Source organism: Benincasa hispida, chromosome 11 (assembly GCF_027475165.1).
Source record: "Benincasa hispida cultivar pf3 chromosome 11, pf3_genome.v1.1, whole genome shotgun sequence".
Lineage (NCBI taxonomy): Eukaryota > Viridiplantae > Streptophyta > Magnoliopsida > Cucurbitales > Cucurbitaceae > Benincasa > Benincasa hispida.
The window spans coordinates 65,507,392-65,534,414 of NC_143488.1; the positions used below are offsets into that span (position 1 = coordinate 65,507,392).

The 27,023-nt window shown below is 31.9% G+C and overlaps 4 protein-coding genes across 5 annotated transcripts; 3 read left to right on the plus strand and 1 right to left on the minus strand.

Annotated features, from left to right (window-relative positions):
• The first annotated feature begins 7,149 nt into the window (after positions 1–7,149).
• Positions 7,150–10,954, plus strand: LOS4 (P-loop containing nucleoside triphosphate hydrolases superfamily protein). 2 transcript variants are annotated; one of them, XM_039050359.2, is made up of 9 exons: positions 7,150–7,553; positions 7,809–8,075; positions 8,401–8,694; positions 8,790–9,017; positions 9,210–9,275; positions 9,361–9,762; positions 9,854–9,998; positions 10,346–10,431; positions 10,535–10,954. In XM_039050359.2, exons 2-9 carry the CDS (start codon positions 7,821–7,823, stop codon positions 10,589–10,591), a joined length of 1,533 nt encoding a protein of 510 aa, XP_038906287.2. In that variant the 5' UTR covers positions 7,150–7,553; positions 7,809–7,820; the 3' UTR covers positions 10,592–10,954. The 2 variants fall into 2 exon arrangements, with proteins under 2 accessions (XP_038906287.2, XP_038906289.2); XM_039050361.2 differs by having other exon boundaries at positions 7,419–7,553; positions 7,714–8,075.
• Positions 10,955–12,407: 1,453 nt separating this feature from the next.
• LOC120091641 (Pollen Ole e 1 allergen and extensin family protein) lies at positions 12,408–13,558 on the plus strand. Its single transcript, XM_039049744.2, has 2 exons — positions 12,408–12,952; positions 13,035–13,558. The coding sequence occupies exons 1-2, from the start codon at positions 12,784–12,786 to the stop codon at positions 13,379–13,381; spliced, it is 516 nt and encodes a 171-aa protein (XP_038905672.1). The 5' UTR covers positions 12,408–12,783; the 3' UTR covers positions 13,382–13,558.
• Positions 13,559–15,018: 1,460 nt separating this feature from the next.
• On the plus strand, positions 15,019–17,192 carry LOC120090509 (Tetratricopeptide repeat (TPR)-like superfamily protein). Its single transcript, XM_039048222.2, has 3 exons — positions 15,019–15,365; positions 15,931–16,261; positions 16,728–17,192. Exons 1-3 carry the CDS (start codon positions 15,118–15,120, stop codon positions 16,812–16,814), a joined length of 666 nt encoding a protein of 221 aa, XP_038904150.2. The 5' UTR covers positions 15,019–15,117; the 3' UTR covers positions 16,815–17,192.
• A 1,226-nt stretch (positions 17,193–18,418) lies between these two features.
• Positions 18,419–24,389, minus strand: LOC120090508 (vacuolar protein-sorting-associated protein 37 homolog 1-like). Its single transcript, XM_039048221.2, has 7 exons — positions 24,065–24,389; positions 22,839–23,045; positions 21,214–21,301; positions 19,868–19,907; positions 19,719–19,765; positions 19,508–19,628; positions 18,419–18,891 (listed from the first exon to the last, which is right to left on the minus strand). Exons 1-7 carry the CDS (start codon positions 24,076–24,078, stop codon positions 18,737–18,739), a joined length of 672 nt encoding a protein of 223 aa, XP_038904149.2. The 5' UTR covers positions 24,079–24,389; the 3' UTR covers positions 18,419–18,736.
• Positions 24,390–27,023: the final 2,634 nt, after the last annotated feature.

The window sequence follows — 27,023 nt, forward strand, 5'->3', positions numbered from 1 at the left end:
GTTCGGTTTATAAAGCTTAAGCTTTTAAACCGCCATGGATCTGCTCCAGCATGTACAATCCACAGGCACTCGAAAATGAATGTGAAAAGTCGAAACTACCCCTTTCTTTTGTCTATTGATATAAATTTATATTATATGCTTTAAATTTCATTTTGGTTGTACTTGTAGCTGTAGCTGATTATTTAACTTTCTAAAGGTCAAATTTGGGTCTTTCCCAAAAGAAAATGTCAAATTTAGGCATTAAACTTTATATGAGTCTTCTGTTGTTCTCCATGAACATAAACTATTAAAATATTTATGTTGGTCTCTCGACTTTAAAATTAAAGATATTATAATTCTTTTATTTGTTTCTTTTTTAACAACTTTTTTTTAGTATAATAAATTTAAAAGGTGAGAATTTGAACCTTTGATCTCGAATAAAAGATATATGTTAATTATCAATAAAATATGTATATTTAAGTTGGTTCTTTTAATAAATTGATAATATAATTTTAAATGTGTATATATTAACGTATTCACGTGAGTATGTATCTATTGTTTTTGTTTACTCAAAAGGTTATAAATGTTACCCTTAATTATTTATTTGAAAAAGGATGAAAATTATGGTTATATATATATATTGTTTTTTAACTTGGGCTAAACTTAGTAATTTTCAAAATAAATAGGGAGTTAAATGGAGACCTTGAATCTTTGAAATGGTAGATCTAATTAGAATTTGACAGTAAAAAGCGTGTAGTTTTAGTGCAAAAAAAATCAAAACAAATAAAAAAATTTAAAATACCATTTTGATTCATATACTTTCAAATTTGTTTAACTTTAGTCGTTATATTTTTAAATGTTTGATTTTAGTTTAAGTATTTTCAAAATCTTATATTTAGTCTAATTTTTTAATTTGACTAAATAACAATAATAATTTATATGCAAGACAATGTAATATGAGAACGTGATTTCAAAATTTATGGTGAAAATATAATATGGAAACGTGAAAATAACAAAATACTTTTCAAAAGAAGTTAACAATAACAAGTCATTGACTACTTTAAGATTTACTGAAAGTATAAAAACTAAAATTATACGTTTAGAAGTATAAGGATTAAAATCAAATATATTGCAAAGTATATGAACTAGAAGCTATATCTTAACCTAAAAAAAATCATTTTGGTTACCTTATTTGTTCTATTTTAATTTATTTAATTTTAATTGTCTAATTTTAGTCTCCATACTCAATAAATTTTAAATTTAGTCCTTTTAAATTATATTTTCTTTAATCGATTGAACTATAATAATAAACTTTAATGAAGCAAAAAACACTACGTGAGATATTTTCAAATTTTATAAGAAATACTAGTGACTATTATTATTTTTTTTTATCGAGGAAACTAACCCGAAACTAACTAATTTTAAACTTTATTGAAAGTACTAAAATTAGAATTAGACCATTGAAAGTATGAAACTGAGATGGAGTGGAATCTAGAGTGCATTACTCGAATGATTATTTTTCTCATGAATATTTCTAAGAGTTTTTTACTTCATTACTTCAATTCGATCTCAAATAATTCTAAATGTTTCAATTTAACTTCGATTTAATTTTAATTTAAAAATTTTTAATTTAATCTTAGAAATCTTTTCTAAAGATTTTTAAGTACATTTCTCGACATTTTTAGCTATAATAATAATAATAATAATCTAGTACATCTATTAAATTTTAGTTTGCCGTATCGAATTACAATTTAACTAAAATCATAAATATATCCTCGAAACTTAGGGATTAAATTCATATCTTCACCTTTTTTTAAGTTACAATGTAAATATAAGATTAGAATTTGGTTCTACAACTTCTTAACAAGTATTTTTACTAGATATCATGTTCAAACAAATAAATTATATCTAACTTGCATTCATTTTGATAATGCCTACAAATTTGTGGTATTGAAGTGAGATTTAATGTAGGACACTAAGTTGCAAATAATAAATATTTTTAATATAAAACTGATTAATTAGTTATCATTTTTTGACGATATGTTTTTAACCTAAATAATTAACGTATTTTTTAATTATTTTTTAGTTCAATAGATATGTAGTATTTGGATTAATTAAGCCTTCACTCTTATATTATAAATTATGCTTATATCGTATGATCGGCATACCTTAAAAATTTGAAATTATACCTTTTGACAGAGGAGATTTAAAATCATGCATTATATATTTATTACGAAATCATGTGTTTGTCCTTAAAATCTTCATTTCCATTTTACTTTTGTCCCCAACTTACTAAGGTTACATTTTGTTCCATAAATTTTTCATTAATCATTTAACTTATAAAAATATTAAACTTTTATTTCTAAAGAATAAAAAAGTTTAAATTTGTTTTCGAACCCAACCTTTACCCTATTATTTATGGTTTTAAAATTCATATTCATACGGACAAATTCGTCCGAGTAAATGAAAGAAAAAAATATGTCGATATCATATTTCTATTAAATAGTTTCTTATTTTTTTTCTTTTTTTAGTTCAACAGTTTTTATTTAGAGGGGAAAAAAAAACAACATAGAAAATGATTTTGAACTTTCATATTCGGAAACCAAAATAAAATTCAGGTTAAAGTGGTCATGTACTTTGGAGTTAGTTCAATTTTGATCCCAAATACTTTTAAATGTCTAATTTTAATTTATGTATTTTTAATAAGTCTTAAATTTAGTCCATCAAAATTAATTTTAATTCATTTTAGTTAATGATAATAATAATTTTCATGTAATAAAATACAATACGTGAATATATTTTTAGTGAAAATATTAATAGATAATAAAAAAAAAAAACAAAAATCAACCATAAATTAGCAATAGGGATTTAATTTTAGATTAGTTAAAGGATAATTATTTTAAATGATAAAACTGTTTGAAATAAATATATCAAAATGTTACTGTCTAATGATGATAAATATCGATAGATGCTGATAAATGGAGTAAAATAGTATTTTAACCCAAAATGTAAGTTAAAATAAAAATAACTATTCTAATATGAACGGTCCAACCAATCCAATATTGGTCTATTTTATATTAGCTCAATTATTGGAGGTGTCTATTTTAATTTACTTTGTTATAAAGTACGAATGAAGTAATTTAATCACTTTCCCCAACTTATGAAAATATCCAAACTTTTATTTGTCTTCTTGCTCTTGTTTCCGACAATGTGGATTTTTCTTTTCTTTTCTTTTTTTCATCTTAAAAAATCGTTTGAGTTGCATATATTAAATAAACCATAAATTTTTAGATTTGTGTATACTTAGATACGAGTTTTATTAAGTTTTATATTAAATAGTTCTTAAACTTTAAAAAAAGCCTATGTCATATCATATTTTTGTTAGTCAATTATTGAATCAAAATCTAATTATAAATTTATACAAATTTTATTGAACAATATTAGCCCTTAAATAACCAAAAAGGAAGTTACAGAAAAACGAACTTACAACAATACTCAATTAATAAGAGAATAAAATATTAATTCCATATATTTTTCCTAATATCAACTCATGGTCAAACAAGTATATAGACCATTTAAATGTGTTTTTCAAATCTCGAAAATTTAAAATATTTTTTTTTGAAATTTCGAGAACTAAAATAGATACCTACATCAAACTTTATAGATCAAAAGTTATTTTGCCCTTGATTTTAATTTCTTTGAGCACTTCCCTTTTTAATTTAAACAAAAATGGCTCCATAATATTGAGATAATAATAATAATAATAATAATAATAAAAAAAAAAAATCGCAAAATGGATCTGGCAAAGCAAAAGCTACATACATTCATGTGTCCTAAGTGGGGAACAAACATCTTTCTAACCTTCCCTTCCAGGTTAACTAATAATAAAGTTAAATTATAAATTTAGTTTTATTTTTTTTCCTTTTTAGGACCGTTTGTTTGCATCTTAGATTCCTATGGAATTGATATTTGATTTATCGTGTTTGTTTTGCGGTATTGTGAGATGTCCTAACATCTGAAGATTTCTGAACGTCCTAAAATGTTCGGATGGAGGATATCGGGAGAATTTTGTATGCTCTTCTAAAATATAGGGTTTCTAGATTCTCAAGGTGAGAGCATCATCATTTTACTTTTTTGTCATTCCTTTTTATTTTATTTTACATATATATAATAATCTTCATTTCATTATATAATTAAAATAAATACCGTCAACCATGTATATTATATATTTTTAGCTATATTATAATTCTTATTTTTTTAATCAATATATTCAAATTTAAATTTAAATTAATATTTATTTTATAAAAAATCTTAAATTATGATATATTATTTTGTTGAGAAAAATAACATATAAAAATAATATAAATTATATTAATTTAAAAAGAAATTTAAATTGATAAAAACAAACATGTTATATAAGTTCAAATTATATCAAATTAATTATAAAGTAATAGATAGTCGTAAAGACATTCTTAGAACTTTATGTAAATTTAAGATATTCCTAAGTAGAAATCCAATAAAACAAACACAATTATTTAAATATTTCTAGATCGATGTTTTTGTGTTGACCTGTTGCTTGGTATGAGTAAACATTGCATTGAGAGCAAAATCCATGCGTTGATCATAGAACTTCAAAGAGGACGCATTAGACAGTGAAGTCTGGAAAACAACACCAACTTGGGACGAGGAATTCTCCCAATATACTCGTGTGTTTGGAGTGATTTCAAAGCCAGCTGAAAGCTTTGAAAGTCTAGTTTTCAGGGTAGGGCTGTCGGAGAAAAAGCTCTAAAGGATTGGGCTGGAAACTGAGAAGAAGACAGAAGGGTCAGGCCGTCGGATAAGCTTGGGCCAGTCTTGAAGATTTTGAGATTCCGACCAAACCACAAGGAGTTCTAAGCTCAGATTTTAGGGTAAGCTTCCTGAGACATTTTAGAATATATTTGTAGAATTAAGTATCTAAATAAAGCTTAAAACTATGAGTAATCTGAGTTGCAATTTGAATCTGGATTCTAAGGGTGAAAAAGGGAGCCCGAGGTAAACAAGGAACTTCTAGAGTGAAAAGTTCCTAAGCGATTGAGGTGAGTGACTAAAAATTTGACTAAAATGTTTGACAAAATATTTACAATGTTTTAAAGAAAGCATGTTTTAAAGAAGATTATTCTCATGCCAGCTAGTTTTACAAAGTAATTTCTAAGCAAACCATGAATTATGTTTTAAACGCATGCATGTGTGGGAAGTTTGTTGAAAAGCTATTTATATGTGTTAAATATACCCAGCATGCGTTAGTATTTTTAAAGTCATATTTTTATATGCGTTATACTTTACATGCTTTAAAGAGAAAGTCATTTATGACTAGTTTTACTTAAAATGCAATACCGAAGGACATTTGAGAAGGTATCCACCCAACTAGATACCGAAGGACATTTGAGAAGGTATCTAACTAACTTGGTACTGAAGGACGTTTGAGAAGGTACCAAACCAACTTGATACCGAAGGACATTTGATAAGGTATCCTAGCAGCTCGATATTGAAGGACATTTGATAAGATATCTGAGCAGAAGTACCTAAGGTATGACGATACTTAGTATGGCCACGTGCATGTAGGTAGTTAGAGTCAGAGATTAAACAAAAGGGTTCTCTTTTGACTAGCAGTTGATGTTGGGATTATTTTTAACCACAACAGGGTTATTCTCAACTGAGAAACAGTTTTAATGTTTTATGATTAAAACATGCTTTATGCTTAGAAAATGTTTATACTGCAGTACGAGGTACTATAGAAGCTTATATTTCAGTTTAATCTCTTTATTGAGATTTTTGCATGAGAATCAGTTATCTTTCTTAAGTCACTCACTGGGCTAGCAAGCTCACCCCGTTTTCAAATGTTTTCTTTTCCCCCAGGTAGAGGTCAAATCCTCAGAAGATAGCTCTGCATCTGCTCTGCCACCAAAGGATAAAGATATTGTAACCTGTCTGTTAGGTGGTTACTGTAAATATTGTACATATGTTATAGGTGATCATATAGGGACTAGGGTTTTGGGCTTTGGGACTTGTGAATCTAGTGTTGTAATGATTCTAAACATGTTATGTTTCTGAATTAATAAATTTGTGGCCTATAAGGCATTCCGCTGTATATGAGTTATATATTGGTATCAGAGTTATTCCGCAAGAGTTATTAGGCAATAAGTATCAACCAAATGGTTGATAACTGTTGCAGTCACGCCCTTTCCTAGGCTAAGAGGGTGGTCTGGGGCGGGGTGTGACAATAAGGCAGAAGATCTTTTTAACATTCACGTGGTTTCCATTAGCCTATACTCTTATATGCTATCATAGATTGCATCCTATTTCATAAAAACTCATGTATGCTGGTTTCCTCTCTATTGTTGAAAATGGTTACTATTCGTGCGATGAGTTAATCGGTTAGATCTTTGTCTTATCCTTGTCGGTTTCAACTTATGTGATATGTTTTATAGCGCTTTCAAATTTATTAAAGATTACAATAAGGGATAAGGACGAGGACAGAAACATCTTTTTATTCTGCCCCGTGAACATCTCTGAGGGTACAATTATAGAAAATTTGTTACCAAAGGACTTTTAATTAGGAAAATTGGATCCTATAACACAAATTACAATTTCATTTGGAAATATAGCAAAACATCGAACTTTTCAAAAGATAGCAAAAAGCACAAGACACACGTGAATTCTTTTTTCTGTTAATCTAAAATACCCTTAACAACTTCTTTAACTATATTGTAATAAATCCAACAACTTTGTTAATTATACTGTAATTATTTATCGAATTTATAATTCAACCTCTATCGTTTTCCTTTCAAATATTTCGTGTGAATTAAGTTATGGTTTTCATGTCCTTATCAGTTTTTTCAATCATGCATTGTAATCTTCATTAATTATACTGTAATTAATTTATCGAATTCAAAATTTGTGTCTTCTATGGTTTCCTTTCAGATTTTTTTTCCTTAAAAACTGGTTTACTTACAAATATTTAGTGTGAGTTAAATTCCTTTCATATGCATATTTATCTAAAAAATGTCTATCTTTAAATATAAAATGCCGATTTGAATTTTCAAATTTTATATTATATTACTTTTCCAAAATTTGACATTTCATATTTGTTAATCCTAATTAAATAATATAACTTTTTAATTTAGCTTTATCACTATCTTTATTATAATTTTATTATTTATATATATATTCGTCTTCTTTAGCATTTTTAATTTTACTGTAATTAATTCTTCAAGTTCAATTTAATTAAGTTAGGGAAGATAATTGGTTTGTTTGATTTAATTTGAAGTCATCGAAAGATTCGAATAAGAAGAAAACTTAAGACTAATTTATTGTTAATATTTTGTTTATGAGAGTTAAAAATGAATGTACAGATAATAATAATGATTACATTTAAAAGGAAAAAAGAAAAAACCCACACCGCACCGCCCGCCCTTAAACCTTAACCCCACCAAAACCTAAGTTAATCCTCCATCTTCTCCTTCCCGCAAACCGCCCAGCGAAAGCAGCCGCGCAGTCAGCTGCTGCCCACCGACGACCGCCGGCCACTGAATGTAAGTCGTTCGCCATCTCCGTTTCAATTTTGTTTTCGTTTTATTTCATAAATGAATTGTTGAAGGTTTCATTTATCCCTCTCGGATGCTCCTCTGCAATTCATTTCATCTTTCTCAACTCCATTAATTATCCCCTAATTTCCCATCTTAATTCGATTAGTGACGATCAATGGACCGGGCTTAAAGAAGTTGGGCCGGATCCCACCGCCATTGACCCCTTTTACTTAGAGAGATGCAAAATATTTTCTGTTTCAGTGCCAATCACCGATGGCAGATCACGCGGCTCCAGACTCTACCACCAGCGACGCGTCGGCCCCCGCTGCCGCCACCGCCACCGACGGGTCGAGTTCTGCCCCACCTATTGTTACACCAGTGCCCAAACGAGCTTGGGGGGATGAAGAAGATGATGATGTGGGCGATACTGGAGATTCATCCTCGGCCCCTTCTGAGTACTTGGAATCCCTTAAGATCGAAGACGACGAAACAACGCTTGATGAACCCATAGACTCTAACATCACGGCGGTAAGTCTCTCACTCTCTCCATCAAGTGTGAGAGCAAGTCGGATTAAATGGCTTCTAGGAATTAAGGACATAGGAAAAAAGGAATCAAGGATTTAGTTGATGAAACATTTAGGGTTTAAGCGAGGATTAAGGAATTTTAGCTGCTGGCTGTAGGATTTGGTTCTTCGTGCATCGGAGAAACATGATTGAAATTCCCGATCTACATAAATAAGAACTGTGTTTCGACAGTTGACAACCGGTGAAATTGTTTTGAAGTTTTTGATATTAGAACAATGTGGGGTTTCTTATTATGCTATTCGTTTAATTTATTTTTCATTTGGTGTAGGTGACAACCGGTGGTACTCCATATACATCAGCCAGTACTTTTGAGGATTTGAATCTGTCTAAAGAGTTATTGAAGGGTTTGTATGTTGAGATGAGATTCCATAAGCCAAGTAAAATTCAAGCTATAAGTTTACCTATGATATTGACTCCTCCTTACAAAGATTTAATTGCTCAAGCACACAATGGTTCTGGGAAGACTACCTGTTTTGTGCTTGGGATGTTGAGTCGTGTTGATGTGAACCTGAAGGCTCCTCAAGCGTTTTGCATATGCCCTACAAGGGAGTTAGCCATGCAGGTAAAAAAAAAAAAAAGCACTCTTTTATGTCTAACTGAATGTCTTTGGCTCTTAATATGTTTGATTTTGATTTTTCTTTAATATTATTATTGTAGAATATTGAGGTTCTTAAGAAAATGGGAAAATACACTGGGATAACTTCAGAATGTGCTGTTCCCGCTGACAGTGCTAACTATGTACCTATGTCAAAGCGACCACCAATAACTGCGCAAGTTGTGATCGGAACTCCTGGCACAATAAAGAAATGGATGTCATCGAGGAAGTTGGGAGTAAGTTGCGTGAGGATTCTTGTTTTTGATGAGGCTGATCACATGCTTGGCGAGGTAAATTATTATGTATAGACTTCACATGTTGTAGCATCTGTGTCCATGGAAGTAGTGATCTCCTCTTGATTTGTTATTCAAGAACGTAGTTTCTTAATGTATATTTTTTATTTTGAGAAATTGTGAGGATGGATTATTGTAGTTATTTTTCCCTTTTCCCTTTTTTTATTTTTTATTTTTATTTTTGTCCAGGATGGCTTTCAAGATGATTCATTGAGAATCATGAAAGACATTGAGAGAAGTAGCCCTCATTGCCAGGTCCGTCTATAGTTTAAATAATCATCTGTAATCTCAACTATGTAAGCTCATTTTCCTTTTTTTAATGTTAAGAACTTTGTTTCAGGTGCTTTTGTTCTCTGCTACATTCGATGAGAATGTTAAAAAGTTTGTCTCTAGGGTTGTCAAAGACTACAACCAGCTTTTTGTGAAGAAGGAAGAACTATCTTTGGAGAGTGTGAAGCAATTCAAGTTGATATGTCCAGATGAATTAACTAAAATTCGAGTCATAAAAGATAGAATTTTTGAACTTGCAGACAAATTGGGTCAGACAATCATATTCGTGCGCACAAGAAACAGTGCTGGCATGTTACATAAGGCACTAGTTGATCTTGGTTATGACGTGACTACCATTCAAGGGGCACTGACGAATGATATTAGAGACAAAATAATAAAAGAGTTCAAGGATGGTTTGACCAAAGTTCTTATTTCGACTGACCTTCTAGCTCGAGGCTTTGATCAGCAACAGGTATGGATATCAGTTAACCATCCTCCGTTTTGTTTGTTCATAGTAAATCCCATGATGTCTTTTCAGACCCTAATATATGTTTCTTTTCTAGGTCAATCTAGTTATCAATTATGATCTTCCTCTTAAACATGAACCTTCTCTACAAGCAACGAAATACAGATCTTCCTCATCGTCTGATCCTAACTATGAGGTGTACCTTCATAGAATTGGTCGGGCAGGTCGTTTTGGGCGCAAGGGTAAGTTTCTGTTTCTATTATACTTACATACCTATGTTTCTAGATTCATGTAATCTTCCAGCCCTAACCCTGGATATGACTCCGTGTCCTTGATTGTAGAATCTAAGCAACTTTATAGCGGTTAGAATCAATCTCTTAAACTAGGTCCTTAATATTGGATCCATATTAGAACCTATTTCTTTGTTTAAATAAGAGAAGGGAGTTGGAGTCCATGCAACTACGAAGTTGCTTTTGTATTGATTTGCTAACTCTTTTGTAGTATTAATTGCATTGAAGGATCATTAAGTAGACAATTTTTTGGTATTTTGTTAAACTGAAAACCCATGGCTGTTGTGTTATCGCCACAGGAGCTGTGTTTAACTTGCTGTGTGGTGATGAGGAAATCGCGCGAATGGATAAAATTCAGAAGCATTTTGGCTCTGAAATAATAGAGGTAAGATTCCTTCTCTGGTGGACAACATTGGAATTTCACTCGTTTCCGGATCTACCTGGATATCGAATTTCTATCTCAGTACCTTATAAAATTTTAATTTCAGGTTCGAGACTCTGATGAGGACATTCAAGCAGCCTTAAAAACTGCTGGATTGGTTTGATGTATAGTAATGAGTTTACCATGGCTTATTTCCGTTGACACCAACTACGAACCGAAGGCGATAAAACTTGAAACAGTTGGATGCAGAAAAGTGGATGGAAATGATGGTTCATAGTTTTTGTTTTGCTTTAAAGTTTAAAGGAAATTACATTTGGTTATGAGGTATCTAGTGTGTTTGAGTTGTTAATTTCTGGCATATGGTTAGGCTGTTGTAAATTGTGGAGAGTTATGTTAGTTTTGCTGAAATCTCTTGATTGATGAAACCTGTTGAAATGAATAGAGTCTTTATAAACAAATGTGTTTTTATTTTTTATTTTTGATCTTTAAATGAAATAGAAATCTCCTACTTTGTATTTCAAAGAAATCAGTTAAAGCAAAGCATTTGTAGGTCAGCTTATGAGAATTTGGTCTATTTGCAATGGAAAATAGGACCTGAAATTTAGTCTTCCAACTGACGTATGGTTGAAAGTGATTTTGAAATAGTTAATGTCATATTATAAAGTCGTTTGAAATGTTTGAAATGTGCTTTTAATCACGTAAAATTATGAAGATTGCATAAAAATGTAAAATTAATTATTAAATTACGTTTGGGAGTGATTTTAAAATAGTCAAAATTATTTTTGTCATATTTAAAACAACTCTAAATTATATCTTTGATCACTATAAATAAAGTTAAATTTTAATTTTATGCATTAATTTTATGCATTTATAAGTAATTTTCATATCATTAAAATTGGTTTTGAATGATTAAAAGAATGTTTTAGAAATTTTAAAAACAATAAGAGGGATTTAGTATATGACAAAAGTGATTTTAGTTATTTTGAAATCACTTTCAAATATGTTTAAAGCCTTTGTATACTAGCAACATAAGTTGAAAGATGTTCTATCTTCTAATTTTGTAATTTTCTGTGAGTCAATCAATAATACTAATTAATTAAGTTATTTTGTAATCATATATATATTTATATATTGGTTCGAGGTTGTATAAATTGATTTGTTTTTTCCACGTACAAACGTGACTTGCTTTTATTTCACGTTATAAAACGAAATTAATTTGTTCTGTTTATTTGAAATCAATCCAAGTCTCAGACAACAAACCAAATGGTAAGCAGAAAATTCTTATCAAACCAAATTCATTGTAATGTTTTTTAAATTTAGCCTTCATCGTGTGATCCATTTATAGGTTTGCTTTGCTGGATGAATAAATTAAAAACCATAACTAAGACAGTATTGTTTAATTATTAAGATCGTAAATTTGATCCGTATAATTTAGAGATAGTTGAAATTTAGTCCTTGTAGTTCATAAATAAGATTTAGTTTCTATGATTTGACAAAAATCTCATAATTAGTAGTCTCTATGGTGAGATTAAAATGTACTAATATGAGAAAACAATATGCAAGTTGAACCCTAAATCCTAAATCCTAAATATTTGAGTCTAGTTTTTATTTGTTCCAAAGGTTTCAAAATGTCTTTTAGTACTCATGATCTCAATTTAGTTCTTAGGTTTCAAAATATATAATTATTTCAATGTGATCTTCAAGTTTCAAGATTTATACTTTCGACATTGATGTTTCACTAATTACTCACTTCAAACTTTGACGTTAATGTCTATTACTTAATTTAAAATAAATATAAAGTGAAAATTTAAAATTAATTTTAATAGTAATGAAAAAATAGTAAAATATTAATTATAATTTTTTTAATGTTATTAAAGTAATTAATAAATAATTAACACTAAAGACCAAAAGTGAATATCTAGTAAAAAAAAAATACAAAATAAAAGTGTAAATCTTCACATCTAGAGATTAAATTGAAACAAACTCATATTTCAATGATAAAATTGTAACATTTCAATCAAATCCGAAACTTAATAACAAATATATATATATAAACAATATCTATGTATAATGTCTAAAATGGTCATTTTGATACATGACCAAGTAATATTTAAACCTCTATTTTTTTTTTTTTTCTTTTCTCCTATATTGAATCAATTGAGAACAGAAGCGGCAACCTCCTTGGTTTTGACTTGTGAGCAGATAATCAATGGAGCTTTGCTTGATGCTTCAATGGTGGAACGCACGTCTTCAAGTAGTGTCTCTCCACTTCCTTCGTCCTTCTCCTTCTCTATATGAACCTCCACAATCCTCCCCGATCCACACACCGGCTTTTACAGACACAAAAAGCTCAAGATGGGACCTCTATTACGGCTGACAATGGCGGCTTCAGTTCTAATCGGCTGCATCAACATCATAGCAGCGGCAAACGAAGCCAACGACGTCATTCATATCGGCGGCAAAGTTCTCTGCCAGGACTGTACTCAGGGCTGGAACGAGTGGAACAATGGAAAGCCTCTCAAAGGTAATACACAATTAATGTGATCAAATTCTTCAAAATTGAAATCGCCTTTTCTGATGATGTTAATCGACGCCCTGGATCTCAGATTGTAAGGTGTCTGTAACGTGTTTGGATGAGAGAAGCAGAGTGATGCATTACGCGAGCGATTTGACGGACGAATTAGGGCAATTTGATATCGCAATCGCCAAGTTCATTCATGGAAAGAAATTGAATCCGAAGAAATGCTCGGTGCGGCTCGTTTCGTCTCCGGATCCGACTTGCAATATCATGACCGATTTCGCCGGTGGCCGCTCCGGCATTCAACTCCGGGGACCGAGCTTGGTGTATCGCGATTTCGTCAAGTACGTTCTCGGACCATTTTACTTCACTTCGCCTATGTGCGAGGAACCTGATACAGATGGTTCCGATGATAACGATGGAAAAAATTACTGAAACTCATCGGTTTCTTCCCCCTTTCTCGACGGGAAGTGAAATTTTCCTTTTGTGGATTCGAAATTGCTGTTACTGATCTTTGTGAATGAATGAAAATATGGTTATAAACTTGTGATTGAAAACAGAACCTGATTATTGCATCACTCATAAATCAATGAATCTGTTCATTAAATTAAATTTGTTTCAATTATTAATTCTTTTGAATGGTAGAAACTTGAATGATATAATATTTTTATTTTTGTCCTTCCTTTTCTTTCTTCTTCTTCTTCTTTTTTAATTGAATCTCTTGCCTATAGACTACTAACTATTTACGTGGATATTATCAAATTAGAAAGGATTAAAATTCTCATTTTTGAAATAAAACTGAAGTTTAGATTCTTTCAAATCATAGGGAAGAAATTTGTTATTTAACTAAAAATAAATATGAAGGGATTAATAAAAGACAAAGTATCTAGAAAAAAAAGTAATAATGTATAAATCAAAATGGTATTCGAAATATCAAATTTAAGGGATTTACCTCGACCTAAAGCTTGAAAGTTGTATTGAAATCTTTCTTAGCCAAGTATACGTGCTTAAGCTAATCAACCACATTCATAATAATAATAATAACAATAATAAATAAATAAATAAATAAAAGGTGTCATACCCTCCAATTTTAATGAAAAATACATTGCATATTTTAATATGAAAAAAAAGGAGGTGGACTAAATATATGTTTTGGGCTCTCTTGTGTTGGGATGTTTTCTTTTTTACATTAGTCTTTATTGTTTAAGAATTTTCAATTTGGTTCTTTATATTTTAACATTTTTCAATTTAGTTCCTCTAAGAGAATGTTAAACTTGTTTATTTGATAAATCTACATACCAAATTAACCAGGGCTTAATTGGTAACTTTTATATATATATATATATATATATATATATTAAGCTCAACAATATTCAATGAATATTCAAATTTTGATATATTGGTCAAGATACATATTAGGGTTGGCAACTGAATCGAAGTTGGGTGGGGGAATTTACCCTATCCCTAGCCCCAATGGCGGGGATGGGGACAGGAATTCCTGTTTTCCCTTTTTTTTTTTTTTTTTTTTTTGTACGAGGACCATTTTTTTAAAAAAAAAATTTACCTAAAATTCTCTTTGATTTGGACTTGAACATTTTAGTTAGGCTTAGATTGGGTTTAATTAAAAATTAGAGTAGATATAAAAAGTTAAATACCTATATATATATATATTTAAAAATGTGGGGATACCCTCCCATACTTGCGAGAAATTTTGTCAACCATAATATAGGCTCGATTTATTAAGTATTAACCTGTAATAATTTAACATCAACCACGTCAAGCAACTCTAAGATTCACTAGAATTAAATTTTGAAGCTTTTAAACCATAAGGAAAAGATAGAGAAATACTGCAACATTATGAACAAGCATGTATATATTTAAGAAAAATACTTTGATACATTCCGAGCATTACCTATTTTTGCACCTCTCTTAATCAACTAAAATAGGTAACTATTTTAAAATATAATAAATAAAAAAATATAAACCTTGCCAGCTGGCAATATCAATTGCCAATAAATTGTTGACACGTATTGTTTAAGAAGAATACGTGGCAAGGCCTTAAGAAGCAACGTGGAAGAGGTCCAATTGCCGTTTGTGGCCACAATCTGAATCTCTGCCAAATTCCCAGTTGGGAAAAGCTCTCCGCCGCGCCCCCACCTCGATTCTCCGCCATGGCGACCCGCCTTCCGAGGATGAAGCCATTCTCCTCCCTAACTTCTAAACCATCGCCGATTGCCGTTCTTATCGGATATAGGCGAAGGTGGTCGTCGTCATCCTCCTCTTCGTCGTCTTCGTCTTCGTCGCCGAGTAAATCACAGAAATCGGAGAAGAAGTTAGTGGACCGTCTTTCGTCGGTTATAGACGCCGTCAATGACCGTAAACTCCCTCCGGAGCTTCGAGGCCAGCGTAACTCTGTCAGGTTCTCCCTGCCGGCTTTACTTCATATCTGATTTGCGCTTTCTGATTGATTCTTCCCTATTTGATTTTCATGATGTAATCTTAATGCTTGGCTTTTGTTGATAATTTGTTAATTCATGAAACAGAGTCTCTTTTGTATCAGGAATTGTTCATGTTCTATGGATTCTACATTCCTTTTCTTGTGCCAAAGATTATTGTTACGAATACTTTCATTATCTGTTAATACCCGAAACTTATAGGTATTAAACTATCTACCAAATATGCAGCAACTAATTAGCAATACTTCTATTTCCGTCAAAATGAGAAGGAAAAATTAGAAGGAAAAAGACGGGGGAAAAAAAAACCTTGAGTTTATAGACGTCCATTCTTCTGCTTGTAATGTAGCCATGGATAACAAAACTAGTCATATCATTTCTATGTAAACTTATGGTTCTTTTTCACTTTCGTAAAACAATTAATTGAAATTAAGGCTATCTTCACTTTGATGAACATTTTATTTTGCATTTTATTGAAGAAATCTTCTTTTCAACTACTGTTGGGTTGAGTAGGTAGGATATTTTGGACAGGTCAGAAACTGATCTGATAAATGTTGTTGAGCGGAGGATTTGGAATTCCATGGAAGAAGGGCAATTCGAGAACTTACCAGGAAAAGGGAAACCTCTGAACCTCTCTACTAATCCTCATGCTGATCCAGCAGAAGACACATTGTACCGGATCTTGTCCAAGAATGGATGTGCACCTGAATGGGTTGAACTCAACAAAGAGATCAGGAGTAACATTTCTGTATGGCGATCGTCATTGAAGAAAGCATTTGAGAGTAGAAGCAATGGAGATCATTCAAAATGGACTGAGAGTTCAGAGGCTTTGCAAGTCCAATTGCAACACATCAATGACAAGGTTAGTTATCAGTTTCATGGCTCCTTGTTAATGGAAAGTTGATACCTAAATTTTAATTCAATATCGTATTCTTTCTAACCTATTAAATCACTGACTAATCCAAAAACTTAAACTGACCTGCATTAATTTCATGTTAAATCAAATTGACCTAAAAGCTTAAGTTAATGGATGATGATAAATTTATTATTATATCATCTAACATAATTAAAAATTGGTCAATCCAACAGTTCAAAAATGGCTGCTTGCTAGGCTTTGTTATGGTTTGGGGATGTATTTTTTTCTTAAGACTAGAAGTCAACATTACTAAGTCGATTTGATTCGGAGTTAGATTCCAATATTGAACACCATGGATGGAAAATGACCGATTGTTGATCCAATTAGCAGAACCGAAGCTATGTTCTAACTGATTTTAGCATTAGATTCCACAACATGGCTAGGGGGTATTAATTGTAGTTGCCATTTGCAGGTTTTTCGGTATAACTTAATAGTTCCTTTCGGACGACAAATGTTTGGATTGAAATGGGAGAAAGAGATGGATCGTCTTGTAGAATGAGGCAAATCGTTTCTCGTCTTTGAACTTGCATGGGTTTTGCTTTTCAGGTAAAACCGGTGTTCATATCTTTACTGATAGAAGAATTGTTGAAGTCATAGCTTTAAGAAGACAAGAAATTGTAGTGTTTTGGCATTATACAAAATGATACCTCCTTTCACCTTGCGGGCTACGTTTCTTTTATGGCTGATAGTTATTTTCAGTATATGCTGAGATCCTTTTGCATCAGATCCATACTTTCTTTATATAATGTAATCAAACATTCATACTTTTGTTCATGTAACATCCAACATATATACTTCGTTTATATAGATAATTATCCTGGTTTTTGTTGGTTGAGTAGGTATATATAATATATGCTTGTACAAATTTTCCATTAAATATCTTCATTGGTCTCAATCTACTTTCCATTGTATTTACAACATGCAAATTATTCAATCTACTTTCCATTATATTTACAACATGCAAATTATTCAATTGTTGAATATTTTCAAGCATCATTGTTGAAAGAAATTCATGTTGGTCGGATGAAAACTCTTGTTGAATATTACCACTCATCGATCAGAGGCAAAATCTCAGCCGTCTGAAATTTTCAAACCATCGTTGTCCTTCAAACCCAAAGCATTGGAGAAAGAAACAACTTGCCATCGATTTGTGTAGTTCACATCAGTCAAGAGTGCGATGATAAATAGCTAGGGATCATGGACGGTCAGACGAAATTATAGAAAGAGATGAGGCTGATTTGGGATTGAATGATCCAAGGATTGTCGAATGAAAATGAAATTCTTTTGGACTTTTATCATTAATACTACTATTCAAATGGTGCATAGCATGTATAACATTTTTATTTCATGGCCTTAACATGTGTTCTTTCTTCTGGGAAGTTCAAATCTCCATAGAAGACAATTAAGATGAAAAACTAGTAATGACATAACATATGAAGAAGTACACAATGTTTTACACATTACAAAGATGTCAAATCATCATCTGTTAATTTAATTAGTATCGTATTAACAAAATAATACCACACAAGAACGTGGATAACTCTTAAACTCGACTTTTTATTTAGAAGAATATATCTATGTAGACTTGTCAATTTTAGATTTTAAATTGTGTTCAATGTTTGACATAAAACTATTAAAACTACAAGAACTGATGGACATTCTTTTCAAGTCCAAAATATATAAACACAAAATTGAGAGTTAGTTTAGCCTTAATAAAGTGCTGCATTATTTAATACGTTATAGAGATATTTGGGTTCTGCATTATTTAATCTTCATAGTAGATTAAAATTAGACAAGTCTATTTAAACCGTGAGACCAAAAATCTCTCCATCTTCAAAATAAAGAGCAAGAGAGGCCTTCCTGTCCCTATCCTTTCGACATCTCTAATTAGTTAAGAGATTTTGGCTGTGCTGTGTTGTGTTAAGTGTAGGTGGAACTCGTAGGATTATTCCCTTCTAAACTCTCCCTCGGCCTCAACCTCTCGAGAACTGGAACCTTACAGCAAAGAGAAAAAAGAAAGGGAAAAAAAAAAACCAATGCAGATTCGATAATTGACTTATAAGGTACAACTACATAGGAGTACAGAAAAATGCGAAGGGTAGATGGCTAGCAATTTGTAAACTATGCATAGAAGAATGATGTGAAGCAAAAGAGGACAAATATCATTTTTACAACGATTACAAAGAAAAAGGAAAGATTTATCAAAATGAAAAGAATCAATTTATTGTCATCAGTAAAACGAACAGACATTCACTAGTGACACAAACTTGGAAGAAAATCGATCTGGAATTCAAATGATTTGAACTTCTACCCCTGAAAAAGAAGAGTTTGGTAGCAGTTGCATAAGCAGGAAAGCAGTAAATTTTGTCGGTAAGAATATACATTAACTGCCACTGTCAGTACTCAGAAGTTCTTTCAGTTTCAGGTGGTTTTGGCAGCAAGTTGAATGAGAGCTCGCCGGTGGTAATTCATACGCAGCTTTTTGTATTTATGAGTAAAAGAACCCAAATCGATCTCCCTGTCAAGAAGCTGCCTGTGCAGATTATCCGACTCGTCTTCTGTCTCCTTCATACTCTCTGCAAACAAAACCGTTAACCCAAGGCAATTCACGACCAGATCTGTAGTCGAACATTTCGATGGCGTTTGAAAATGACACAACAGAGAACTAGAAAGCATGTCATTCTCTAATTCTACAAGGGAACTTCCTGATGATTCATTTTAAGACTATCTAATAACGATTTTGTTTCCAATTAGCAGTTCTAAAAGTAAACTTCAATAACATTTTCTTTGTAGAAAACAGTTACCATGCCAAAAGTGGAATAAAAACAGAAAACCATAACCAATTTTTGCAAGGGAATCCAAGCTTTTTAAAATAATTCTCTCAAGTAGAGGATCTCAAAGAAGTTCCAAAGTTCACAAGTCACGACCCTCTCGTAATCTTGGAATGACTTTCAAGTATTGAAGAACTTGGAAAGTCAACCCAAACAGATCTTGGAATATCTTGAGAGACTCGTACTTGGAGAATTACATTGAGGTTTCTCAATTAAACTACTCTCTTTGTTAACATAGATAGGGAATGTATCTTGTAGACCCCGTTTCCTTGTCAGGTTTGTATCGTATCAAAGAAATGTTCAAGCTTTGTCAGTAATTATCAATGATGACAAAATCCAATAAACTACTATTATGATATACCTTGAAGCCTCTGCAGAAGTGAAGCAGGAGAACAGAGCTTCAAAATCTCCTCTTTCTTTTGGTCAAGTTCATTCAGCTTCTCCTTTGCTGCAGCCAGTTCAGTTGTTCGAATAATTCTACACTGTGAGAAAATAAACAGAAGGGAGGCAGCATGAAGAGCGAGTTAATACAACAAAGCAAGAAAATTCACTATTTTCTGATAATCCCATACCTGGTTTCTGAGTTCCATAATGCGAGGCTCCTTTTCCAAGTTCTCACCTTTTAAAGTCAAAATCATAATTGATATTTGTCTAGTAAAGAAGTGCTTAGAAGAAAAGGTCATAAAAGTCGTTAAAAAAACAAAAAAGATATGTTACTTACTAGCAAGCTGAAGGGTTTCCTTACGCAGCTCATCTCTTAGCTGGTGACAGTTGATAAAAAAAATGAAAACGAGAAAGTCTCGATCAGGAATAGTTTAAATTTATAAAGGAAAACAAACATTAGAAACACCACGGTATTATAATTCAGAGTAGAAGCTACAATGACATTTGCATAAGAGAGACATAATATGGACCAACTACAGAAACCACATGACAAACATAAAAAATCATGAATTAAACAGTAATTAAAATGATGGTTTTGACTTATAGACCCAACTGGTATAGTTGCAAAGTTGTCTGTTAATATGAGGTGGTTAACAGAAGTGATGGCTTTGACTCAGAATGCGTGAAGGGACAGCAAGCAGCTTCCCAACATAGCCAAGGTCTAGATGGTACGAGGTTAAAGCACAGTGCGCCGCTCAAACTCTTTCCCCCAATGCCATTGGGATATTGATCTCGGTCTGCCTTCACAGATTGAGATTAAAGTTCTTGTTGACCCTTCCACACTTGAAATGGATGCACTCAGGAAAAGGAATACAGCCAGCATTAGTGCACGGTAGAGCCGTAGTGGCACAGCTGGGGTATCCTTAAAAGAAGCGATCCAGGCTGAAACCTTCCAGCAAGGAAAAGTACAATATATAATTTTTCTTCCTCCTACGATCAATTCGTTGAGAGGTTGCTAGTTCCCACCTTTAATTGAAAATAAGTCCAAGCTTATCGAATTCTAAGCCAGGGAAGATATAATACAATAATGAAAATCCAGTCAGTCTTAACATAAATTAAGAACATATTGTGTCAGAGTTTGCTGTTCCTTTCAAAGGGAGCAGTTCACTGTCGAACCTACAATCAGATTTGATTACCTTGCTTTATAACCCCAAGAAGAAGTTCCGATCTGACCTTGGAACAGAAGTAGGCACTAGAACAGACCCAGTCTATGACAATTATTGCTCACTCTGTCTACGTGAAACTTCAGGATGTATTAGGCCTTAAGGACCAAGGAGTTTCTCCGAGATGAATGTGCAATTATTTTGTTTGAACAAGAAATGAACTATTCATCGAAGTAATGAAAAGATACAGGATGAATATGCTATGCTTAAAAGCAGTACACTAGGAAAGATCAAGATAATACTCTACATTCAGCTAGTATAGAATGAGAAACAGTAAACCGGCATGAATAAATAAATAAATAATCTGCTAAAGACGTTGGAGAACCGTCAGATGAGCATATTAGTTCTCTTCTATCAGAAATCCAGAAACAATCAAGGTAACCATCAAACTTAAATTTCTTGCATTTCAGCTTCACAATTGAAGATGTTCAAGAACAAAGGGAGAAAAATTGTAACTTACATTGTTCTGAATTTTGACCTGGTCAAGTGAAAGGAGGAATTGATTATATGCATCCTTGTCCGACAAAAGCTTTCGTAACTCATCAACACTGACCAAATTGAAAAGGGTAGAAAAAAACGAGAGTGATCAATATCCTAAAATGATGAAATAAAGAATGTTGTAATCTGATTCAAGTAATTCATAACGAGCATTCAAAATCAGAAGCCACAAAATATAATATTAAATTTTTAAAAGATTGTTAACAGGACCCATAGACAAGCAAACATCATAGGTTAACTTACAAGAATGACCACTAAAAGAATGTCATCATCCAAAAAATAAAAGGAAAAGATATTCAAGGCAGCAGTTTCAAGTTTCAATTGGAAAGAAAGCAAGAAAAAAGTATTCAAACCAACTAGATTTCTTTATCCTTATCTTCCACAATAAGAAACACAATTTAGTAGATGGTACAAATTTTCAAAAAAGGAAAGGAAAGCCAAGCTCCTTGCCAATGGAGATTACAAAAAACTCTTCCAAATAAATAAAAAGATTATTAAGACTATAATTGTTGAAAGGAGTTAAGAGTTCACATCAAGAACGAGCACAAATGAGAGAATCTAGGAAACAAACAAAGACCGTCCCATCATTTCAGACGTTACAACACAAAGCTCCATATATGAACATGGTGGTAGCCTTCTACAAAAACTGGTAGGATAAATTAGTAAATTCCCCTCTACTCATAATGAAGCCCCCCAAAAATAAATAAATAAATAATTGCCCCAGTTATTTTGTGGTTGTGAACCAGAAGATGTCAAAATTTAATAACCATCAAAAGCCATAATGGGAGAACTCTAGTTTCTAGAACAATAGTTGGGGGGAACATTTAAAAGTGTCTACATATTGTAACAGATTTCAAGCTCTGAAAAACGGTAAAAGCTTTTGTTTCTAAAATCTTTGTACAGAGAGGGGAATTGAGAAGTTGAGGTTATTACTCTAGAGAAGTAGAAAATTATTTTCTTTAGGGGGGGAAAATCCATCTTTGATCATATCCTATGGACACTAGACCAATATAAAGACCACTCTTGAAGAGCCCATTTTACGGATCGTCTAGATCACTGGAGTACCAAAGACAGATTAGATTTTTCTGTAAGAATCTCGTTGGGTGGGCCTCAATACAGCTGAAATGCCTTCAAGGAGGCACATCATCACACCAGTTTATTACCAACCGGCAAGCTTCTGCCATAGGGAAAATTTTCACATCTCTTCCTCCACTATTCCTATACTCGAGCCATGTGGTTTTTTATCTTTTGCAAAATTTCAATTTAGCTTGGTTCTTCTGGCCAAAAGCCTTGATGGCTCACGAGCAACTTTTAGGTCATTTGTTTAAGAGAAAAGGGTGAGTTCTGTGAGAGTGTTATCAAATGAATTTCTTCAGAGGCATGACTAGAGAAACTTTAGAACTTTTATAGAGACTTCTAAGGAGAGAACAGTACTAGTAGCAATACTATTTTTTTTTCCAAAAGAAACAATTTTATACATCAAGGAAATACATGCACACACTTTCAAATATGAATGCAGTCGTTAAGAATCAAAGAAAGCAGTGGGCACAAGCATAATTTGTGATAGTCATGGACCTTGAGTTTTACCTTTTGTCTTTCAGAGCAGAAATAATGCCTGCAGCTTCAGCAGGTGGAACGTGTGATGGAGATTGTGGCCTATCAGAGAGCCTTTGTGAACTGGAATGGTTGGAGGTGCTACCTGGAGTTGCAGGGCGAGAAGAGCTAACAGATGGTGGATACCACGATTGTGTGGAAACATCTTGTGAAGGGCGGACCTGTTCCTCCTGAGATCCCCTAAAAGTGAATACAAAAATGCCCAAAATTGTCAATGACTATGCAAATAGCATAAAATAAACAGGGGTTTAAACGGAATCATATCAAATCACCATTCAACAAAACTTGTTGCAACTAAGAACAAAACATTTTCTGTTAACTGAACCAAGGGGAAATACGAAAAATCCAGAGTTAAATGAGGTGGAATACACTGCTCAATAATCAAAAGGAAAAAAAAAAAAAATTACTAGTGCCGGCTTCAGATGAAGGCATGCAGTCCTTATCCAGTAGTCGCTTTATGCAACGTGAAAGAGCAAATACTCTCTCGAAAGTTATATGTGGTTGCTTTCTAGAAGTATAGACTTTCCAATTGTTGCTTCAGAGAGATGACAGGGAAACGAAGCACTTCCAAATGCTTTCTTGCATTTAGTCCATCAATTCTCATCTCAAATACACTTTGAAGAAACTGGTTTTAAGGTTACAGCCTCTTGAGGACCCAAGAAATTGGTTTTCCCAAGTGCCAACACAGCATAGGGGGAAAATGTGTGGGACTGAAATGGCTTGAATGCTGTCTGACCAAGCTCTAAACAGAGTAAATTTATCCTTAAGAAACTTCAAACGAAATGAAATCAACTGGCATTCTCAGCGATATCAATCACCCAAACGCTCACCTTCGAAATAAGAAAATTTGAAAAAAGAAAGCACAAAAGCATATACCGGATACATCCGGCAGACACTTGAACAAAGGAAGTTCAAACAGCAGGAAGCGATACAGACATACGCTATTAAACCCCTCAATTCATAGCCACAAAGACAAACTATTTTCAAATTGACCAACAAATCGAAAACCAATCATGAACCACGTTCGATCTAAAATCAATTCGTAGGCGAAGTTGAGAAAGCAGCTTAATCAAGAAAACGAACCACAAACTTGCCGGAACGCCCAAGAATCGAACAATCAGAGTTGAACACGAGTTATACAAGAAAAGCCCAATCAAAATACATGAAATTAAACATGAGAAAAGAGAAAGAGATAATACCAAAACTTGAACATGGGTCGGAGGGATGATTGATCCTGGGGTTAACGGATGAAATGAGAACAGATATTATGAAGAAAAGCAAAACCCTAGGATGAACAATCCTCCGACCGGAGAAAGCAAGGATCCGGCGGACAATCAAACTCAAAATCAATCCGTTTCTGTGCGCGTAATCGGTTCCTTAGCCAGGAATCAAACAAAGTCCAAATTTTTAACCGATGGAATTTGATGATTATTTCGACTTCATATACCGGTGCTAGTCCATTTCTTCAATCTTCCTTCGACGCTGTTGTATTAATTTGTCGTTTTTAATTAAAATAGTGCGAATGGTAAATTTAATGAGTAATTTTGTTTATGGTTGATTTTTCATGGTGATTAGCTATTGTATCTAAGATGTCAAAATGAGTTTAGGCACATTTACTCATTCATAATTAAAATTGGTTTAATTATAATGATATTTTATCAATGGGTTTATCGCAAAGGGTCTCAATCGTAAATGTAATTGATTGCTTTGTATTACGTTTATTTAGCCAGTTTGCAAACACAATTTGATTATGATTGATGTTGTTTATTTCGTATTGCTTCTTATCATTGCTTTAATCTTTACTATTTAAGGTCAATAGTAAAGTTATAGGTAAGTGTAACAGTGACAAATTTACAATTCTCTTATTGTAATAGTACTAATATATATAATGGTAACGTCAACGGCAAAGGCAGTAGGTTACATTATTTTTCAAACACAATCCAAATGAGCACCATCCGTTCCTACCGTTTATTACGATTACGAAACAAATATAAACAACGACAAACATAATCAAAATGGGACCTACTTTTTAGGTTACTAATGATGAATTACGTTTCACCTAAGATAAACGTGGTCTGAGTCAATGATAATTGGCATAATCTTCTTTCTTAGAGGTTTAAGGTTTAACCTCTCATCCTTGCAATTATTATACTAAAAAAAACTATTCTATTGAACTTGATTTTTTTTTTTTTTTTTTTTTAATATAACAAATGTGGGGATGTGTATTTAGACCTCCGTGCAATTTTCCATTGGTGAAGATAAAAATTTAATGATTAAAAAATAAGAACAATTTCGATCTTTAATTATTTACACATTTTTTTTTCTGAAAACAAGATTAGGGGAAAAACATATAATTTGATCAACTGAAATTTGTGGATGCCTATTGCCGTACCAGCTAGGAGAAGTGGGCGTTGGAAACCTAATTGGGCCGACATTGTTCTGTTCAATATAAATGGGCCACGGCTAATGGCCCATGCTTTTTAACATCCATTTTACTCTTAAAATACAAAATTAGTTATTTTAGAAGTTAATTATGAAGTGGTATATTTTTTATTTAGAAAAGTGTCAAGAAAAAATTTCAAATTTCAATTTATAAAAAAAAAATAAGTAGATCTAATTTTAATTTTAAATTAATAAAAAGAACCAATTCAAAATAAAATGGTAATGAAAATAAAAATTTGAAGAAAAAAGGAAAATGCCAGAAACCAAGAACCAAACTGATAATAAACCGGTCCAAATAAAACCAATCTAATGGTTTTGTTCTTTATTAGACATTATTTTGGATTTCTTCTTTGTAAAACTGGTGTCATTTGGTTCTTGGTTGACCTCAAAACCGATAAAACCGAATTGACTATCACCCCTAATCTTAATAACGTTTGAAAATGAAAATCAATGAAAATTGTGAGTTTTTTTACTTAAAAAATAAGTGGAAGACATTTGAATTTTTAATTTCAAAGAACTAATAAGGTCTTAATCGCTATCTACATCCATATTAAAGAAATACGACAACTTAAAAGAAATCATAGTAATTTTCGACGACAATTATAACATGAGATTGATTTAGCTTGTGATTGAATTTGAAAATATTAAGTATTCATGCAATTGTAAGTTGTAATCATACCTCAATCGATAGAAATAAAGTGGTTCACGATCTTGCACTACACACATGAATAGCCTAATACTTAGGCTAAATGAATGCACCACACCTTAAATCTTTACCGCTATCTCGATATTGAGGAACACCATTTATCTATTTTGTAATGTTGTGTCTAATTATGATTTATATTATTTTTTATTTCAAATAAATCTAAAAGTACTTATGATATAATTTGTTTGTATTTTAGAAATTAGTAAAATTCAGAGAATTAGATCGGTATTCCTATTCTCTTTAGGAAGAATCCAAAACAATTTTGGTGGTTATGTTTGTAAAAAAAGAAAAAGAAAAAGTGATATTTAGAAATTTATAATTTAAAAAATGATTTTTAATGAATAAAATTATATGAAATCAAGAAAAGCCAAAACTATCGACATAAGTATTCACAAAACATAATTGAAAATATTAAGATCTCATTTGATAACTATTTTATTTATTTATTATTTTTTTTTCAAAAATTTAAGCCTATAAAGATCTCAATTTCTTATTGTCCACTTTTTACAATTGTTTAAATAATCAAGCCAATTTTTAAAAACTAAAAATATAACTTTTAAAAACTTGTTTTTGTTATTGCAATTTGACTAAGAATTCAATCATTATACTTAATAAAGATACAAAGCATTATAGAAAAAATGGCAGGTAATAAACTTAATTTTCAAAAACAAAAAAATAAAAAACGAAATGATTATCAAATGGGGCTTAAAAGGTGAGTCGTTTGGATTGAAGTGGCAGATTTATAATGATTTCTTCTCGAAAAAAATATATCTATGTTTGATTCAAATTATAAAAGGAAATTATTTTAAATGACGAAACTACTGAAAATATTTATAAATAATAGTAAAATATCACAGTCTATTTTGTGATATTTTGCTATATTTATAAATATTTTAGTTTATTTTTCTAAATTTGAAAATACTGACATGAAAAGTGAAGAAGTAACTGAAATAAAAAAAATATGCTCTACTTTTCTTATTGGAAAAGTAGAAAATGAAGGAAAAAGAGAG

Excerpts from the sequence above, each read along its gene's own strand:
- LOC120090508 (XM_039048221.2), bottom strand. Across the intron at positions 19,908-21,213 it reads AGGTCAAAATTCAGAACAAT|CTAAGAGATGAGCTGCGTAA; the intron begins GTAAGTTACAAT and ends AACTGTCACCAG. Across the intron at positions 19,766-19,867 it reads GGAAACCCTTCAGCTTGCTA|GTGAGAACTTGGAAAAGGAG; the intron begins GTAAGTAACATA and ends TGACTTTAAAAG.
- LOC120091641 (XM_039049744.2), top strand. The coding sequence starts at position 12,784 with ATGGGACCTCTATTACGGCTGACAATGGCGGCTTCAGTTCTAATCGGC. Across the intron at positions 12,953-13,034 it reads CAATGGAAAGCCTCTCAAAG|ATTGTAAGGTGTCTGTAACG; the intron begins GTAATACACAAT and ends CCTGGATCTCAG.
- LOS4 (XM_039050359.2), top strand. The coding sequence starts at position 7,821 with ATGGCAGATCACGCGGCTCCAGACTCTACCACCAGCGACGCGTCGGCC. Across the intron at positions 9,018-9,209 it reads CTGATCACATGCTTGGCGAG|GATGGCTTTCAAGATGATTC; the intron begins GTAAATTATTAT and ends ATTTTTGTCCAG. Across the intron at positions 9,763-9,853 it reads GAGGCTTTGATCAGCAACAG|GTCAATCTAGTTATCAATTA; the intron begins GTATGGATATCA and ends TTTCTTTTCTAG.
- LOC120090509 (XM_039048222.2), top strand. The coding sequence starts at position 15,118 with ATGGCGACCCGCCTTCCGAGGATGAAGCCATTCTCCTCCCTAACTTCT. Across the intron at positions 15,366-15,930 it reads GGCCAGCGTAACTCTGTCAG|GTCAGAAACTGATCTGATAA; the intron begins GTTCTCCCTGCC and ends TATTTTGGACAG. Across the intron at positions 16,262-16,727 it reads TGCAACACATCAATGACAAG|GTTTTTCGGTATAACTTAAT; the intron begins GTTAGTTATCAG and ends TGCCATTTGCAG.